Here is a 20,407-nt window from a genome sequence, read left to right on the forward strand (position 1 = left end):
AGCACATAACTCTCAGCCAATACATAAGCAGTCTGTGGGCCTCCTTCCTTTCTTGTTTCATATCTCTTAAGCTACCTTTGAGGGTTTTTAAAACTATTTGAATAATATTTTATAAGTTATCAGTACATTTTAGATTTATTATTTTAATATACAATAGTCCGTAGTGGTAATTAGGGTAAGAAGTAATGAACTCTTCATATAACACATCTGTCTGTGGACATTTCATCACATTTCAACCCTTATTTCTCAACATAGAGTATTCTACCATTAATTTCTGGTTAAAATCATTTTGCTTGACTAGCATATGAGTGCCTTTTCTCATTTTTATTTATTAGTGCATTAACATAAGTTGCACAGGGCTAATAGCAGTATCTTCAAATGGATTTGATTAAATTAGGTGCAATTATTTCATAGAGTGTATTATCCCCTCCATGAATTGCTACCTTTTTGTGGTGAAGGGATTTGTGTGTCCCAGGGATCCAAAATTCATCCTGGGTGAGGGACCAGACAAAGAGTGATTCAGAAGATAAACATGAGTGTAACATCAGGGGAGGAGTTCTTCCTGCCTGGGATAGGGTTACTGGGGCCCCGCCCTGGATCCAGACCTTGATCCATCGTGCCCAAGGAAGAGCGCCTGGTGGCCAGGCCCCATGGGTTACCTGAGCACTCAAAGCGCTTTATACAACTTGCCTCATTCACCCATTCACACCCATTAATATAAGCATTTGTGAACACATAGGGACCCACACAGTGATCTGATTGCTTTTTCTTTATTGTTTATGCACACAGTGTTTCTGATTCGGCACTGATGTTCTCCAAGCCTCCTCACCTCTCCCATCCTGGCGGCACTAAAAAGGAAAAAAACCTCATTAGCTGTAATTAACCCCTGTGTAAAAGGCTACCTTATCCTGATGGAAGGTGTGTGTATCCCAGGGATTACATTGTCGGGCAGATTTTGCCCCATGGTAGGATCTCTCATGCCAAATTGGTCCTGAGTGAGGGACTAGAGAAAAAGTAATTCAGAAGACCCTTATGAGTACAAGACCAAGAGAACAGTTCACCCTGCCCAGGATAGGGTTACCAGGGCCTCGTCCTGGAACCAGGCCCGGGGAGGGCAGCCTAGAGTGAGCACCTGATGGCCATGTCTTAGGCCATGGGCCTGGCTGGGGACACCCTCCTGTAGGCTCCCCAGCCGCCAGAGGCACCGAAGGGGTCAGGTGCAGCGTTTGCTGGGCGGCAGCCAAAGACAGAGACCCTGGCAAACCGATCCCTGGCTACCAAGACTGACAACTGCTACATTGAACATCACCTCACATGTACCTTTTGGTCAGGGAAGGGGTCCTGACTGTCATCTGCGCTTATGCACAGAATGACAGTTCAGGGTACCTGGCCTTCTTGGAATCTCTGAGTGGGGTGCTTGAGAGTGTATCATCTGGGGACTGCAATTTTACATTTTTTTATATGATCTGCAGGGCTCGCAAAATCGCTAGCCCGACGTCCCGGGGCTAGCGATTTTTCCAGTCGGGCTACCAAAATCTATCTCAGCCCTGCCCGTCGGGCTATCATAGGAAGGGAAAATATATGTCAATGCTTTTGCATTCTTTCGAAAATGTAGCTGAGTAATTATGTCATTGGCATCGATGAGCCACTGCCAATATACGACATATTGAAATCGCGTTTGAATTTGTGCTTGTTTTTTGCTTTCACTTTCACTTTGCGATCGCGCGAACGGTGTGTAGAGAGCGGCAGCACTGATTGGTGAGTGACAATTAATTGCGCACCAATTCCTCTGACATCGTCTTATCACTCATTAGCTTACTACTCAAACGTGACAAGTGAAATCTCCCACAGCAAGCTTAAACATGTGAGAGGTTGATTGCGCAGAGAATCGCTGACCGTTATGTGAGTGCGTGTGTAAAAGCAGCAGGATTTACGCCGGTATTTTAGTTCTGCTGAGCCAAATAAGACAGGTCAGGGTGAAGAAGGGGCAGCCAAATAAAAGCCTACCACAAAACGGAAAAGTTATGACAAATCACACTATGAGGCAAAAAGAAAGCTCAGCTTTTTTGGTTTCATGGACAAAAGAATTTCTGTGGCTGGAATATGACGAGCTAAATAACATGATGTTCTGCCAGGTGTGTTGTGAGTTTCATTTCATTTGAGTCTACAAGCGCCTTTGTAACTGGGACCAGTAATTTTAAGAAAGACCCCATCAGAACCCATGAGAAATGCAAGAAATGCATTATTGCTCAGTCTGCAATATCTTTCCCAGAACAAACAGCAATTGGAAAAAACATACTAAAAATAAACCAAGTACAAGCAGAAGTCCTGAAAAATCTTTCAAAAGCGTACTATGTTGCAAAGAGTGAACTACCATTGTCAAAATTTAGCAGTCTTTGCAAACTTCAAAAAGCAAATGGCCTCGATCTTGGTTCCACTTACCCCTTACCCTTGACTTCAGTGGAAATTTCAGATTCAGGATCTGACACAGACTGATTAATGTTCTACACAGTTCTTGCAAGTTCATAGAAATTTCTGTTCAATTAGAACAAAGTATTTGAGTTGATGACTGTGATTTTTATACAGTTGTTGCGATTTGTATTTTAACAACTTTCTGATTAATTTTTGTTTCCGTTACAATATTATACTTTAATGTATAATATTGTAAAGGAAACAAAACATTAAAAAATTGCTCTCTTTTTTATTCGGGCTACTTAAATTTATTTTGGGCTACCAAAAACTGAAGAGTGCCTGCCCGAAGGGCTACCAGAGATTTTGAAATTTTGCGAGCCTTGATCTGTACATATGGTTTTTGACAATAAAGCTGACTCTGACAGTGCTCCCACCGCTCTCAGTGTTACACTAAACATAAGCATCTTATATACACAACAGATTCCAACACAATCCAAGGCAAGCGTTCGTGTGCATGTTGGGTGGGGGAATCAGTGAAAGGCGATGGTTGAGGTTAGGAGTTTTGTATATCTGGGGAGGGGTTCAGAGGGAAAAGGTGAATGAAGGTCTTGGGTTTGTGTGTATGAAAGTGACATACACAGAGGGACAGAGCATGGAGAGAATTCAGTATCTTGACAGCCTGATCGATGAAGCTGTCTCTCAGTCTGCTGGTTCTAACCCAGAGGCTCTTCAGTCTCCTTCCCGATGGCAGCAAATTGAAAAAGCTGTTGGACGAATGAGTGGAATCACCTATAATGCAGAGGGCTTCTCAGGTGAGGCGGGTGCAGTAGATGTCCTGGAGGGAGGGAAAAGAAGCACCCACAATCCTCTCCATTGTTCTCACTACTCGATGTAGCTTTTTCCGACAGGACACAGTCTAGGAGCCATCTCCAAGCAACGACATTGACACCTGTAGGGGCATGACTGGGAGGAATGGCTTGCCTGATCTGAACCCGAGAGGTGTTCTATTATTGGACTTCTCCATAACAAACACTATGTTCGGACATAAAGGTATCCATAAATGCACGTGGCACTAGGACACCCTAGGCTGCAGGTCGATGAACGATTTTGTAATCATATCATCAGATTCGTGGCCGTATGTTCTGGACACTCGGGTGAAGAGATGGGCTGAGCTGTCAACTGATCCTCACCTGCGTTACATCACGTGGTGATTGAGAATGTTATCCCTTATCGCGTCTATGGGACTACAGAGGGAGCCAATGGGTACTGGCAGACCAAGCAGAATGTCGCTCAGGCAGTGGCTGAAGCAAAAACTCGGGTGTGGGAGAAGTTGAGATCATAATAAGACCATGAAAAAAGACTTTTGGACTGCTTTGAAGGAATTCTGGCAAACCGTCAGGCGACTCGGAAGGGGAAAGCAGTGCTCTACCCACACTGTGTTTAGTGTAGGTGAAGCACTCCTGACTTCAACTGAGGATATTGTTGAGTGGTGGAAGGTATACTTTATGTACCTCGTTAATCCTACTGACACAACTTCTGCAGAGGAATGAGAGTCTGGCGATAAGGGGGACAACTCATCCTTACATCCATCCTTTACCGAGGCAGTTAATCAACCTTGGTGGCAGAGCCTCGGGGGTGGATGAGGTTTACCCAGAGTTCCCGAAGGCTAGAACAATCAACAGACAGATTGGTGCTGTGGCTACAGTGATGCGAACACTGTACCAGTACTCGTGGTAAAAAGAGGCCCCGGGGCAGATCCAGGACATGGTGGAGAGATTATATCTCTTGGTTGGCCTGGGAATGCCTTGGACAAGCTAGAGGAGGCAGCTAGGGAGAGGGAGGCCTGGGTTTCCTTGCTTGGGTTGCTGCCCCCACAACCCGGCCCTTGATAATTGGAAGAAAATTGATGGATGGATAGGTGTATTATTTGCAATGACATGATATATATTAGCCTGGGCATGGGTATATACAGTTAAGTTTGTTTTTTAATCTTGGTCATCATTTTACTGTTCTTCATAAGTTTAAGTTGGGAATCCAAAATAAAGCAGATATACCTTTAAAACCTGTTGTATGGATTGCCCAATAAACTTCAAATTTTACTTACTGGATTTTTATGAGAGCTTGATAGGCTCAGATAAGTGGAAGAAGATAGATGAATGGCTTCTTCTGAGGACTAAGCCTTGAAAGAAAGCAAAGAGACAACATTTTCTTAGTGTTGAGTGAGTTTATGAGTTTTCATAAGCTATAATCTAAGTTGTAAGACACTTTATTTTCTAAGTAATCTTAATGACGTGTTACCTGATGTTCTTGTTTTTAGTCAGACCCAGTATGATACATTAGATGTGTAGTATTATGTATATAATTGCATAAATCATCATGTTTTGAAATGACAGGTTACTTCTTTCCAAAAACGACTTATAAGTTGTTTCATATCAGACAGAATTACAATTACACTGTGACTCTCACATCTGGCATCAATGAAATTAGAAAAAGAAGGAAAATCAGACAGAAAAATAGAACAGAAACGTAAATCATGTAAATTGTGTGTTAACTACGGGATAATATTCCAGAGGAAACCAAAAAAATAACTATTTGAAAACTGCAAAATGTAGAAGCCTCACTGCATTGTCATCCAATTTATTCTGGACTGTCACCCAGTTTTAAAGGGTACAATGTGATGCAGAAAAACCTACAGTAATGCTTGAAATGAAATGTCTGATGCTTGATTTTCTTAGTTTTATCCAAACTCACAAAGGTAATTCAAGGTTAAGTTTTGCATTTGTCAAAAATAAAGAATGTTACAAGCAAAATGAATATTGAGGACTTACTCTGTCATCTGTGATCTTTACACTTAAGGTAGCAGTTGCTGCTGTTTGTACTTAGACCTCTGGGTTTATGCAGCTACTACAATTCAGTGAGCATTTGTGGGTCACTATTCTTGTATTAAAATAGCTATTTTGATTTTCTATTCCTGGTTGTTGACAAAACTGTAAAACCGCCCCATAAAATGTAAAAATACACATGGTTGAAAAACTTTTAGAGATTTTAACAACAAAGCCTTTTGTAATGTCAAGTTAAGTAACATTTTTTGTAGCGTCTTATATTTGGCATTTTTTTTTAAAGAAACAAAAGTGTACAGATACTGTTACATTTATGTAGAACTTGGCCCTTTCAAGACAACATTAATTAATTTTAAAAAAAAAGTCACCTGTAACCTCAGGTAGCTAAAGATAGAACAAACAGTACTAACCAGTACTTCATTACCTGTGATCTGTCTGCTGGGTGGTTTGTAGTGATTTAATTAATCACAAATAGTTAAAAACCAGGCAGCCTAAGGCTAAATCTCAGCCTTAGTTTAATGACAGATCTCATGCTATTAAGAGGGAATGTCATTGAGCAGAACGCAGATGGAAAAAGGATATACTGCAAGTGTCATTTCAAATTCTAAAAGACTGCTGGCATGGCTACCAGGACACTGTCAAAGAGGCAAAAAGGGAATATTTTGCAAGTATTATTTCTTCCAACAGTCATAACCCACATATATTATTTAAGACTATTGACTCTGTTCTTAATACTCCACTGAATGTCTGTTTGGAAGTTTCTCCTGATATGTGCAATAATTGAGCTTTTTTATTGAAAAGCTTTGTCTCTTTCCCTTGCACTGCTGTTTTTACTCAGTTTGAGCTTGTGACTCTCTCCAATTTAGAGGATGTGGTTCGCCATATTAACCCCCCGGGATCCTATCCCTCCACAATTTTTTAAAGAAATTTTTCCTAGTATAGGGCAGTCTGTCCTTGCCATTATTAACAGTAGTCTGTCCTCTTGTGTGGTTCCTGCAAATTTCAAACATGCAGTAGTGCGGCCCCTGCTTAAAAAACCTGGTCTTGATCACACAGTTTTAGCTAATTATAGGTCTATTTCCAAGCTACCTTTACTTTCCAAGGTTTCAGAGAAAACTGTTTTTTGTCAGCTGAAATATTTTGTAGATGATATTGACATCCTTAAGATTTTTCAGTCAGGTTTTAAAACACTTCATAGCACTGAATCTGCATTATTAATGGTCTTTAATGACATCCTTCTGGCATGTGAGTCTGGTAACCACGTTGTTCTGGTCTTGCTTGACCTAACTGCTGCCTTTGACACAGTAGACCACAATATCTAATATCTCGATTAGATGATCTAGTGGGTATTGGTGGCACTGCATTTAATTGGTTTAGGTCTTATATGGCAAATAGAACTTTCTCTGACAGCCTTCTCAGTTCCGAATCATCTAATGTTTCAATTTTAGGGCCACTGCTCTTTTTACTGTATTTATTGCATCTGGGCTCCATCCTTAGAAGGCGTGGGATCTCTTTTCATTGTTATGCTGATGACTGCCAAATGTATTTGCCACTAAAGCAGAAGGATGGCATCTCCATAAAACCTCTCTTGACATGTCTAGACATTAAAGTTTGGTTGGCTTTAAACCTTTTAAATTTTAATGAAAAGAAAACAGAGGTGTTGGTGTTTAGACCTGGTGGTCCCTGTGAGTCCTCCTCTGTTGACTTGGTACCCCTGGAAGTTTATTTTAAACCTGTTATTACTGACCTTGGTTTTAAGTTGGACAGTGATTTTAAATTGGAAAGAAAATTAGAGCAGTGGTGAAGTCCAGTTTTTATCATTTAAGGCGTCTGGCAAGAGTGAAATCTTTTCTTTCTCGGGAGCACTTTGAAACAGTGGTCCATGCTTTTATTTCTTCCCATCTGGACTACTGTAACTCACTTTATGTGGGGGTCAGTCAGTCGTTGCTCTCACGTCTGCAGCTGGTTCAAAATGCTGATGCTCGACCGTTAACAGGAACTCGTAAAAGAGAGCATATGACCTCTGTGCTGGCCGGCTGCACTGGCTGCCTATGTCTTTTAGAGTTTTTCTTTTCTTTTTCTTTTAGAATTGTAAAATTTTTATGTTTGTTTTTAAATGCTTTCTTGCCCAGCCTTACCTATCTGAGCTTCTTCATCCCTACACACACTGTCGGTCTCTTAGGTCAGCTAACCTGCTGCTCCTGGAAGTACTGAGATCCAGAGGACACTTTTCTATCATTGGTTCCTAAATTATGGAATAACTTGCCCTAGCACATTAGAGAGGCCCCTTCATTGCCCACTTTTAAAACACGTCTTAAAACCCATTTTTATTCTTTGGCTTTTGTGAGTCATAATAAGTCATTTAATTACAGTTACACAGAAACTAACTAACTAATTAATTATTTTACTTTTTTCTTTTATTTGGCTTTTATTTATATCTTATGTAATTTTATTATTTAGTTCCAATGTACAGCACTTTGCGTCAGCTGTGATTGTTTTAAAGTGCTTTATAAATAAAGATGATGATGATAATGATGATGATGATGAACATTTGACATAACAATGGGAACACACAGTGTTATTTAGTATGTAAATAATTCTTATTTGTGTAACAACAAACATCTTCTCTCTGGTTAAGGAACTATTGTTTCTGTTACAGAGAAGACTGAGGGCAAGTCTGCCGTCACCTTACCTATTAGCTACTCATGAATGAGCATTATTTTTACATCAACAATCCACAAGCAGCCTATTCTGACGTGGGTGTGGGCAGTGAAAACAATTTGTAGTTAAAATAAAAAGTGTTGCAACTTGGTCTCAGTAATATACTTAATTAAATTTCAGTGAAATTCAAACCAAGAGAATGAACCAACAGCTTGTAATAATTAATAGTAAAATAATGGGCCATTTCATGTCAGTTCAACCTTTTGAGCTAGATCCTGAAAATGCTTTAGGGTAAATATCTGGTACTATTAATGTACTCTCAGGAGTGTACCTCAAATTAACATATAATAAACTGATGCTTGACTGCCCTAAAATATCTCAAAGTCTGATCTCAGACAGTAGATTTGGAGGTCTGTAGAAATCACAGGTTTGGTATATTCTTTAAAACAGTCAAACTCAGGTTTTACAGAAACTTGAATATGGGGGAATAATCATCCAACTACAGTTTGAGATTCTCCATGTATGACATCATATACCAAATCCAAATTAACCATTTTTAAAAGAACAAGATTCTCTTCATATTATATCCAAAATGTGTGAAGGTGTTCTCTCTAACTTTTCCAATACATAATTTATGAAATACTTGTAAGAGCAAAATGTTCTAATTCAGCTGCTCACTAACGCAAATATCTAATCAGCCAATCACATAATAGCTGTATTTAGGTATGTAGATATAGTTCAGAGTGTTATATTGAGTTATAAGTAGGAGATGGATGGATAGAATAACTCCAGTAAAACATGCCAATGAAGGTTATTTAAGCAAAGAAATAAAAGTATATAAATAATAAGCTAGATTAATCTTGTCAGATTTAGTGATGGAAAACACAAAATACAAGACACTGTTCTAGGGTTCAGCCTGACCATGTTGTAAGCACTAGGAACACTGTAGTTTAGAGGGTCTGCCTGGAGGCCAGTAGCAGAAGCAGAGCAAGTCAGGAGGCTGGCTGGGTGGCCAGCGATGGAAACAAACCAAATCAAGCAGCCAGCTGGGAGGCCATGCGGGAGGCTATGGACAGAACTGCCCTGGAGTGGCCAGGAGTTTGAAGGTAAATATGTTGCAAAGTGTGAGAGCTTGTAGAATAAAAAATGAGAATGTGAATAAAAAATTTGAACTTGTATTTTGAAATTTCCACTTGTAAAAATGTTTCTTTTCTTCTTTTTGCTGTTTCCTGTTTTGTTGTGGTAGTTAGGTACTCATTTCCTGTTTTGTTTTAATAAATTCTAATAAAGTATTTTACTAAATCTGTCTATTCATCATTATTTGTATTTATGTTGTCTTTCTGTGTCTCTAGTCATTTCTTTTCTTTAAAGCCACACCCTGGTGTTCAAACATTATTTTAGAGTATACAAGAAGAAACAAAAAATTTAATACTTGAAGAGTAATTTGTTTATTTCATCTACACTGTTTGATGGATGAGTAATGTTATTAGGACTTTCAAGCTGGAGTGGCGGAGTATAATATATCATCAGTGTTTGGTTTATTTTGTCTATATTTGTGGCCTTTCAGTTAACAGGGTAGTGTGACTTTCACTGAGGACAGCCTTACTTTATACACCAATCACACTCAACTTATTCATGGAAAGGTGACTGTTAAGCCCCATCATGTATGTATATGTGGAGGGAAATAAATGTCTACATTTTATATAAACATGACATTTTTAAAAATGTCCACAGACTAATGTCAGTGTCATGTTAAGTGTCTAGAGTACATTTTCAGTCTGTTTAGTAGACTAATGTCAATGGACATGTCATGTTTAACATAAATACATGCAATATTTAACTTTTGTAATCTGGGACGCATAATTTACAGGTTTGAAATTAATGTAGTTCCAAAGCTGTGGTTAATCAATTAAGTTAGAGCTGGAAATATATTGTGTGGACGGTGAGATAAGCATAAGCTTGTTTGTATTTGTGTTTGAAATTATTAGACAAGAGTTCAAGATGGCTTGTATTTTGCAAACTCGTGTGATATTAGTTAGACATAAACTAAGGAACTTGGAAAGAAAGACACTTGACTTTAAGTGAAGACATTTCACCTCACATCCAAGAGGCTTTTTCATTTCTTAAACCAAAACCTGGAGAGTGCCAGGTATTTAAACCCTAGTGGGGGAGTCCTTTAAGAGGGTTGTTGATGCACCATGAATCATGTGTGTCAACACATGAGCCAAGGTGTGAAAAAAGGCATGGATCATTACCACCAGAGGTTTTTTGTAAAACCACTGTAATACCTTGCCTCACTCTATTGAGGTCTATACGCTGAATCCAGATAAAAGAATAGGGTCATTTCATGTGGTCTCGCTCTTTACTTTTATCCCATCAACTAAGGCAGTTTAGAATGTCAGAAATTGACTACAGCAAAACTTCTCCTTATAGAACAGGACAAGCTTCACCCCAAATAAGATTTGGGCATTATTAGAACTCGGTCTTATCCCCAATTATTTTAAATACAGCAAGGGTTTCTACAGACAAAAGCATGGCTGTGCCATGTCATGTCCAAAATTAACCATTATAGCCAAGTAAAACTCTTTCAAAGAGGTAGCACTTAGTCATTGTTACAGATGTTTGGATAGCACCTGCATCAAAATCATTCCAAACCAGTAAATCAGAACTATGCTAAATATGAGACGATGTGACCAGTAACATAGAAAAACTAAGGTGTTAAATATGCAGGATAACGAGAGGATGGGCAACAGCTGGAACAAATCTGACTAATGAAACAGGGGAAGCAAAACTAAACATACACACGGGGTAAGAGACTATCACAATAAAACAGGAAACAGACACGAGAAAACTAAACAATGTCCAAAAGTTCAATAACTAAAACATTGGGTCCACGACCCAGGTACCATCACAACTATAGTAATAAACAAAACAAAACAAATCATTAATAACATTAACACTTCAATGGAAAGTCAGAATTTAAGCCCCGTCCCCCAAATAAATAAATAAATAAAATTAAAAATAGGGTCACGATAGTTGGGGTTTGTTAGTGAAGGAGGTTGAAAAGTTAGGAGTGGGAGTAATTTGGACTGGAACTGGAATTTAGAGTTCCAATTCCAAAAAATGCAAATAAAACAAATGTTAGTAAATAAGACATCAATCTGTATTTTATTCACAGTAGAACACGGAAAACATATCAAATGTTTAACCTGGGAAAATATTTTAAGAGAAAATATTTTAAGAAAAATATTATCCCGTTTGAACATAACACAACACATCTCAAAAAAGTTGAGACAGTGTTGTGTTTATGAGTGTTTATCATCCCCTCTTCTTTTAATAAAACTCCTTAAATGTCTCATAAATGAAGAGGCAAGTTGCTAAACTGTTGATCAAGGAATGCTGTCTCATATAGGATTCATTCTGCTTTTCTGTATTTCTCTGAAATCAGGTTGAACAAAATGTGGATGATGTGTTCAATGGTGAAAAAAAGTGAGGAGATGCAAAGTTTTGGACTTATTGTAGTTTTAACTATGTTGCCAATTGGGATGCAGTTTGGAGGATGGAGAAATTATTTTAAACATGACTTGTTTTGGGACTTCATTCTACATATTGTTATTCACCATAAATAAAACATTTATATTTATTTTTGGAACAATCTACAAGACTCTTTGATCGTCCTTCAAGAAAATGGCACACTATGTTTCTCTGATATCTGATTAACAAATTCAGCTGCCATTGAGTTTTACCTCTCCCTTTCTGCCCAGATGCTCTGCTACAGAAAGAACAAGTGGGTTGCCATCACAAACATCATGCAGGTGAAAATATTTTTCCATACACACTCTGAGCAGATGTAAAATCCAGCATTTGACAGTATACAGGTAACATATCAGAGCTCACTGTACACTGCATTAACCTGATGGGAAGAATGGGAAAAATTTATGATGGAAAAAAAGTGTTTTTTCTAACAGTGACAATTTCAAATGAAAAAAAAAACCCCAAACAAAACCCAAACAAAAAACAAGCCCTTGTCATTCAAGAGCATAACACAAACTATAGCTGTACAAAACACTGGAATACAGTAATGAAGTGCAATACTAAGAGTGGTTTTCAGTTTCAGGGTGGAGGGGAAGAAAGCCCTGGGCATTAAGTGTCAGTGTGACCTCTCAAAGCGGTGTCAGACTATTAGCACATAGCTGGTCTCTGGAGCCACAGCACCAACCACCTTCAAGTCATTCAGTTGTGAAATTTAATAAGTAACACAGATCAAAGGTAAAGAATAAACAACTCATTTTTATCAAAGGATGCCAATGCCTCCATCCTGCACTTCACACTGACACATCTGGATAAAACTAAAGTTCTGGACACTACTCTCTGAACGCTGTTTATGGACTTCTCATCGTTGTACCATCCAAGCTGATGGCCACACACCTGGGCATCAGCACTTCACTTTGCAACTTAACTATGGGATTTCCAACCAACAGACTCCAGTCTGTTAGGCTAGATAGCCACATTTCCTCTACCTTGATGTTCAGTATGAGGGTACCACAAGGTTGCATAATCAGTTCACTCCTCTAGTCACTGTTCACTTACAACTACATGAATCAAATACGATTATGAAGTTTTCAAATGACATCAAGGCTTACAGGAAGGAAGTGGAACATCTGGATTCTAGTTGGGGGACAAAACAACCTGACCCTTAACAGCAGAAAGATGAAGGAGCTCATTGAGGACTTCAGATGATGGAGAGACAGCTCAAACACTCCACTTAATATAAGACGGAGTAAGGTGGAGTTAGTCTCTAGCTTTAAGCTCCTGGTAGTCCACTTCCTCCATGACCTCACTGATCCATGGCACACTACTACAATCAGCCTGATAAAGTCATCAGCCTGCAATAAAATTGTAAAGAGTGTACACACAGAGAGAGAAAGAGCGAGCATGAGATAACCCAGCAACACGAATTGCTGGGAAGTTTTTGATTCCTGCTACCAGCAACCAGGGCAGCAGGTAGAGGTACTGGCCCAGACAGTGGTAGAGGTAGCTGCCATGCATATGGAGCAGTGCTCCAGATATAGCTGGACCGTTTACAGGACCAGGCAGAGTGCCAGACCAAAGTTCTGGAAAATCTGGTGGCTCGGTCTGGCTCCTGCAGGGCACCGCCTCCGCTCCCCCCAGCATGGTGATGCTCCACCGGATGAGAGAAGCATCTCTTTCGAAATTTTCCAGGCCATGGATGGTGGCGTGACTTTAGCCGAGGATCACCTGTCACCTGAGAGTCAGTGGCGCGGACACAATCAACAATGGGGAACCGGCTGGTCCCAGCTCTGAAGAGGAGGCTCTGCAGAACCTCACTACTGCGGTTTGCTGCTGCACAGCAGTGGCTGCTGAAGGTCAGTAACCCCTTCTTGTCTACTTTCTCTCCCCAGGGCCCGGCAACTATGGATACTGCACCTCACCCACTTGGGGTTGCAGGACACCAGGGCAGGAGTGTTGAAGGTTAGAGGTGTGGGCAGCTGAGACACTTCTGCTGTGACTGCCCTCTAATGGAGGTGGGACAGCTGTTCCATGTTGCTGGCCGTCTGTTGGTCACCAGCACTTCCTAACTAGTGCCATTGCATTTACTGTTCACAAAAGGCTCTCTGAGATGTGTGCCCAGTAATTTTAAATGTGGAAACCTTCTCTACCATCTTCCCGCTGATTTATATTGGTATATGGACATCCTGTTTTTTCCTAAAGTCAGTTCAAGCTGTTCAAGTCTTCCTGAAGTGTAAGATTATTTACCGTGTACCACTCTGTGAGCCTCAGCACCTTACTTCTGTATGATTAGTTTTGGTGATAAGCCATGTCTTGCAGACTTCTGACAGTCCACCTTGAATATAATCTGGCTGGTCATGAAGTCATTAAGTTGTTTAAAAGTCCCCACTGGTCACACTTGTATTGTTCTAGTGACATGTTAATAACTTGTCTGTATGTTGGAATAAAAAAACAGAGATCTGTTCACACAGTCCCAGATGGGAGAGAGTTGAAGCCTTGAAACCAGGGTTACTATTGTTGTGGTCAAGTGTGTTGTTTCCTTGTTGGATATGCTGATAATATTTGGGCCAGGAAGTTTTGTTGTTTTTTAAAAAAAAAATTGACTCTATTGTCATCACCTATTACAAAAACTCTGTCAGGATTGGCCCTCTACTACTAATAGCATTTAGCAAGTAGTCCAAAGCTGCTGTGATGTTAACATCCAGGGTTATGTAAGAACAAGAGCATTTATGACAACTGTAAACTCTCATTGCAGATAGAACTGGCAACACTTAACTGTTACATACTCCAATGGCACCAGTTGTTTTTAATATAAACACAGAGCTCCCCTCCTCTCCTCTTACCGGTGTCCGTCATCTTGTCCACTCAATGTACTAGGCAGCAATAGCCTCCACTGGTATGCATGGGTTGAGCCACGTCTCTGTGAATGCCATAACACAGTAATCCTGGACGTTTTTCTTCGTTGAGATAGTAGGTTGCAGTTCCTCAGTCTTGTTGGAAACAGAACATACATTCATGACAAAGAGGTTGCATAGTGGGAGCTCATGTGAGGCTCTGCCTAGCCTAGCTCGTATCCTTGTTCAGCAATCTGCTTCCACCACCTCTGTCGCCTGTTGGCTGGGATAATGAAGATGGAGACCCCAACAGTCTGATAAGCTCCGGAGGAATATCTTGGTCTAATATTATCAGGCACTAAACAGATGGTGAGCAGTTTGTGCCAACTCTATGTGTGTATGCTTGTGGGTATGTGGCCACAATAAAAAGTAAAGCCACAGAACTAACGGTAAACTCATTAAAGAGTAACAAAACGAGAAGTGCTGAGGTGCTGCATGTGTATGCTCTGCCATTTTGCAAATGTACTGAACACTTCTTATTCACTTTACACTAGTCTGTGTTTTGTACGTGTCTGTCTGTGTTCTTCTTTTCTGTTTTCTTTCCCCTCACTGCCTAACCAATCTTAGCAGATGCTTGGATCTCAACATTACTGAAACAGTATGGGATCGTGTTGTAAGAGAAAGGAACAAAAAGGCAGCCAACATCCAAAGAACAGTTTTGGAACTACTTAAAGAAATTACAAAAAAAAAAAAAAAAAAAAAAAAAAAGCAAGCTTACTTAAGAGAGTTCAGATTATGTTGAAGAACAAAGGTAGTCATACTAAATATTGACTTCCAAGCTGTTTGGAGTTGTATTAACTCTTTTTGCGTTATATACTTCATGTTTGTACATGTTTCAATAAATCACTGCACCTATTTGCCATTTTCCCAGAAAGATCTAAAGGAATAGGGGGTGGCCAAAACTTTTGCACTGCACTGTACCTCTGTGCTTTTATTGTAACATGATTAAGCTGAATCTTTAACCCTTTACCATGCAATGTACAAAAATCTGAAAAATGATCAACGCTTCATTAGCTTCACCTTCATGAGAAACAGCAGAATGTGGAACCCCCAAAGCATTCACTTTTCAGCACACAGTCTTTAAGCTAGGTCTCACTGACAGAACATTATTGACCAACAAAAAAAATGCACAGAATGGGTCACTACCACAGTGACTGCATTAGGCAGAATGGAAAGTTTTTTTCTTTGTGCCCCGTAGGCTACAATGCTACTTGTTAGATTACACACTATACCATACAACCTGCATTTATTCTTCCAGCTGGAGCATGAAGCACTGGCATCAGTGGCTGAACTTTAAATCACAGTAAACGTTACGTACGTAAATATTGACAGTCTAGAGCAGGGGTCGGCAACCTGCGGCTCTTTAGTCCTTATACTGCGGCTCCGCGTGGTTTGGGAAAATAAATTAGAAGTATTTAGCTGAAGTGTATTTTATTTATGTTAGTTCTTTTTAACTCGTAGTTCTAAATTGGAAGATTATTGTGATACTGAAATATAAAAATAAAATTATATTCTATTATTTTTTTCATCGCTCAAAATAAGAGTCACACTCGCGGAAGCCGGTGTACCCGCCGAAACGCTGTGCATTTATCGAGACTTTCAACCCCAGGTAGGCCAATTATGGATCTTCGGATCCACATTATGTCAGCAGCTGTTCTCCACCGTGAACTATGTTAAAAGACAAACACCGTTCACGCCTGACAGATGACAGCTTACAGTCCTGCATAAACTGACTTCGTATAGCCCCGATTTGCGGACTCTGTGCGCAGAGGTTCAGGAGCAGAAGTCCCATTGTAAACAAATCACGGCAGACCCGACGATGTTTCCATGAGCATGCTTTTGAGCATCTCTTTATTGAGCACTTTTCACACACGGTTGCTGTACGCATACAGCCGGCTGTAGCTTTTCAGCTCACAGCCCGACATACACCACCAACAACACAACAGCACAGATAGCGCAGACGTAAAGGCAGCGAGGCGTGATTGTGGGTGTCGCTCAGGTTCGTCCGCCTCCCCTGCAGCAGCGCTGTAAACCACGCCCCGCCGCACGCATTAACCAGGTAAAATACATATTTAGGCAGAATTATATCTATTTTGCATAGTGCTTTTTTCCAATTATTTTTTAAGAGTCAGGTCAAGGCTCCAACAGCCCAAAGGCGATATAAGGGTGGCGGCTGACAACAGTTTTTGTTTGCTACGTGGATCATTTTAGTTCAGGTTGGTGTCTTTCCTTTTGTTATATTTCTTTAAGAGTTCAAAATGTGTTGATTACATAAATATAATTTAATTTTCTCTGTAGCACTTCATGGATTTCATAAGCAGCACACCTTAGTTGTTCACACAAAGCATAAAGATAAAAAAAACAATATATACAGTGTTATCTTCATTTTAGATGTCAAAAAGTATTTGCGGCTCCCAGTGTTTTCTTTTGCGTGGAAACCGGGTCCAAATGGCTCTTTGGGTGTAAAAGGTTGCAGACCCCTGGTCTAGAGATATCAAAATGTCAAGAAAAAGTTCCTAAAGGCATATCCTACTTCAGAAGAAGTTAATTAGCATTTGGTGTTCAGAGGTTTTTATTCGTTTAACTCATTTATGTGCGCTGTACTTGCTCTAACACTCCTTTAGACAGTTAAAAATATTTACTGTACCAAAACTATCTAAAACTAAAAGCTATGTTTTTCATAAAATTAGTGCAAAGGAGCAATTGGAAACTTTTTAGAAAGTTTTCTAGGCTGTAGGTTTTCTAGGTTGCTCCAGGTTGATGCATCCCCCGTGTTTTGCAGTCAGTCACGTCTCCGTGTCTCAGTGTCAAGTCTTTGTGAATGTCTTTTGTTTCCGGTTTTACTTTGATAGTCTTGTGTCCTTAGCTAATGTTTCTAGTTTTGCTTCCTTCCCGTCTCGTTATGTGTAATTTCTCCCAGCTGTGCTCTCCTCCTGTGTGTCATTCCCTTGTTATCCGTCTGTCTATTTAAGCCTTTTTGTCTTCCTCTGTTTGTTGCTGGATTATCTCTGTATCACTTGCTGCATTTTTCAGTGTTCCATGTCTCTATTGTTGGCCAAATGGTGCTTTCTGAAGCATTGAAGCTTGTATTGAAAAACAGTTCATGACTCAAAGCTTTTCAACAGTCATCTTTGGTGACATCTGGTGGCCAAAAATATGAAGCGCAGCTTGAATCTACAACTTAGAATGAACTGCTTCATTATGATCGCCCACACTAAAGAGCTGAATTGACAGCTTCTGTTTGATATCATGTGAAAGTTTTTTCTGATATCGAGCTGATATGGTGTTTTTAGGTTTTTCCAGTTTAGGTTTTTCTAGTTTAGTCATTCTCTTCTTTGCATTTGTTTGTATTTTGCTTGGCCGTAATAAAGGCTCACTTTCAGTTTAAGTCTGTCACCGTCTGTCTGTATTTGGGTCCACACTCTCTCCACTCTGCCCAGTTCAACTGAGCCCTTATCTCATGCCTGCCACAAATCCATTAATTCAAAATATTACCCAGAAGTTACAATAAATCATATTAAATTGTTGCATTATGTAGTTTAGAGAGCTGCTAACTCTCTGAGAGGAGACCAGCTTCCATGAAATGCTGACATCCAGTGGCTATGGCATGAACTGCATCACAATAAGAAAATGTGAAAGAGCTTATTTGATTGTTTACGTGATCACTTTGCTGAGGTACGGGAGTGATAGACTCAGGTTATCATTGCTACTCTGTTGTCTAATGAGATCAAATGCAAACAACAATGCTACACCAGCTTGTAGAGTGTTATTAACTCACTATAATTAAGCATTTCTTTTCGCACATGAACTGTAGCCCTGGTAAGAAAAACATAAATTGACTTTTCATGTTAAGGGTATGACTTGGGGCCTCTACAGATTGATATTTAATCTATACAGAAATGCAGAAGAAGTGTGTTATGGGCATAGACATAGAGAGACAGGCAACTCCATTGTGTTGATTCTGGAATAATACAGTTATTTCAGTAATAAAGTTAATATGTGTTTCAGTGAGAGATACAAGAAGTAAAACACATTTTGTAACACAGAAAATGCAAGGTCAAACCTGAGCCCCAAACTACGAAGCAGGATTTAGGGTTTGAGGTTCACTTCTTATCAAGGAACATTGATAAGAAGTGTATCGTCTTGATGCATGCTCAATCATCCAGGTAAGTAAATCCCCAAAAGTTGAGTCTGTTCATCTGGATGTAGCGTTTTTATTAGGAGAGATGTTTTGTCACTCATCCAAGTGACTTTAGTCTCAGCTGACTGCAGGTTTCCCCAATCTTATAAACAGTACATCTGTATAATGACTGCAACTAGCAACACTGAATGAACAATGGGCTGTGAGGTCAGTTCCTTCACTGGTTCAGGTATGTGGATGACACCTGAGTGAAAATCAACTCTCAGGATGTACCACAATTCACGGATCACATTAACTCGGTGGACCAACACATCAAATTCACCAGGGAGGATATAAAAAGTGGCAGGTTAGCCTTCTTAGACTGTGAGATATCCATCAGTAATGGGGGACATCTAAAAGCTGATGTGTACCGTAATTCTATGCATATGGATCAGTATTTAAGGTTTTACTCTCATCATCCACTGGAGCACAAACTGGGTGTCATCAGGACGCTACAACAAAGAGCAAACACCATCCCCACAGACACAGCGGCCAGGGAAGCAGAAGAACATCACATCCAGAAGGCTCTGAGTAAATGTGGTTATCCCAGCTGGGCATTTGTCAAAGCTGGGAAGGCACCTAAAGAAAGCTCCAGGCAATCCAGGAGAGAAGGACAAGTGCTGCCTAAGCGAAAACCCTTAGTGATCCCTTATGTGTCAGGAGTATCAGAACAGTCGATACGCATTTCTTCCAATTCAAATAAAAAAGCAACTATATCTGTTGCTAAGTCAGACATTTGGACTTATTCTACTAAGTCCTAGAACTGCCCTAACTACGTTAGGACTGTAAGGTCAGACTTGTTCATCATTCTAGAGCTGAAAAACGAATGACCCTGGGCCATTCTAAGCACCGTAAAATGGCTCATAGAAATTTCATCTGTATTTTTTTTAAACATATAAAATGTTTTTAATCAATGCAGAAATACCATTACACAGTTCCATGTAAAAGAGGGTGCAGTCACATTGAGATGTCATTGGGGGGGAAATCTGACCAGAATTGCACACAGAATAATGTAAAAAGGTATAATTTACTGTCTGAATTCTTCCAAAATTGCATTTATTATTACTACTAATATCTACAGTGCCATCAAATCCAAAAGATCCGAAGTTCTTTTCTAGTTTTCCATTTTAAGTATTTCATAAGGCTTAGTCATTGGATTGCTGTGACATAGTAACACATTCAGGTTCATATTATGTGTCAGATGTTTTCTTTAAAAATATTCATTAAACATTTCCAAACTCTTGTGCACTATTCAAAACTGTATAGTCACACTCATACTTGTGAGTTCTATAGCTTGTGCTCTCCAGCACTGATGCTCTGGTAGATCATGTCTGTCAGAGGAATGTAGCTCTTTTCCTTGTAGTCCAACACATAGAGAGGATCACTGACTTTTGAGGGGTTGAAACCACTCTGCACCAGATGGAACTTTTGCTGTTTGAAGGTACTTGTCGTTTCCATGACCTCCTGAGAGGAAAAAACAATCCGAGTTGCTTCAGAGTAGCAGGATGTTTTAAACAGATTTTAGTAATATATTTTACCTGAAGCCTTATGAAAAGTGGACGAGCGTATCCTGGTAGACCCCTCACTGCATGCTCAAACAGCTTCTTTCCATCAAATATGAAGCCTGGTCTTACAATGATTGATGCCATTCCTCCTCTGCCCTCATGTCCTGTGAACAACATGGATCAATGTTAAGGGCTACTGTTTTTCACCGATACCACATGGGGATCCTGCTTGTGTTTAATTGGCTAAGGACAGCAAAAATGTAGCACTTAGCGAAGTAGATATTGTGGATATTAAAAAAAGAAACATTTATACTGCAAGTTCTCACAGTCTTAGTAACTGCATTACTAATTAAGCATGCCGACATGATACCTGGTACTTGCACT

General features: G+C 39.8%; 1 protein-coding gene and 1 long non-coding RNA gene across 2 annotated transcripts in view; both read right to left on the reverse strand.

Annotated features, from left to right (window-relative positions):
- Positions 1 to 755: 755 nt before the first annotated feature.
- LOC102076108 (uncharacterized) lies at positions 756 to 14,815 on the reverse strand. Its single transcript, XR_265876.4, has 3 exons — positions 14,288 to 14,815; positions 4,517 to 4,591; positions 756 to 848 (listed from the first exon to the last, which is right to left on the reverse strand). It is a non-coding gene; the product is annotated as an uncharacterized LOC102076108 (long non-coding RNA).
- A 4,724-nt stretch (positions 14,816 to 19,539) lies between these two features.
- The window catches only part of slc27a6 (solute carrier family 27 member 6), a 20,410-nt gene continuing 19,542 nt past the window's right edge, over positions 19,540 to 20,407 (reverse strand). Inside the window, exons 8-10 of the mRNA XM_003439467.5 lie at positions 20,394 to 20,407; positions 20,057 to 20,187; positions 19,540 to 19,982 (exon numbers count right to left, since the gene is read on the reverse strand). The exon at positions 20,394 to 20,407 is cut by the window's right edge and continues 84 nt beyond it. Of these exons, the coding sequence (XP_003439515.1) occupies positions 19,806 to 19,982; positions 20,057 to 20,187; positions 20,394 to 20,407 (322 nt within the window). The 3' untranslated portion in view covers positions 19,540 to 19,805. The remainder of the gene's footprint in view (positions 19,983 to 20,056; positions 20,188 to 20,393) is intronic.

The sequence above is a fragment of the Oreochromis niloticus genome, linkage group LG7 (genome assembly GCF_001858045.2).
Source record: "Oreochromis niloticus isolate F11D_XX linkage group LG7, O_niloticus_UMD_NMBU, whole genome shotgun sequence".
NCBI classification, from domain to species: domain Eukaryota; kingdom Metazoa; phylum Chordata; class Actinopteri; order Cichliformes; family Cichlidae; genus Oreochromis; species Oreochromis niloticus.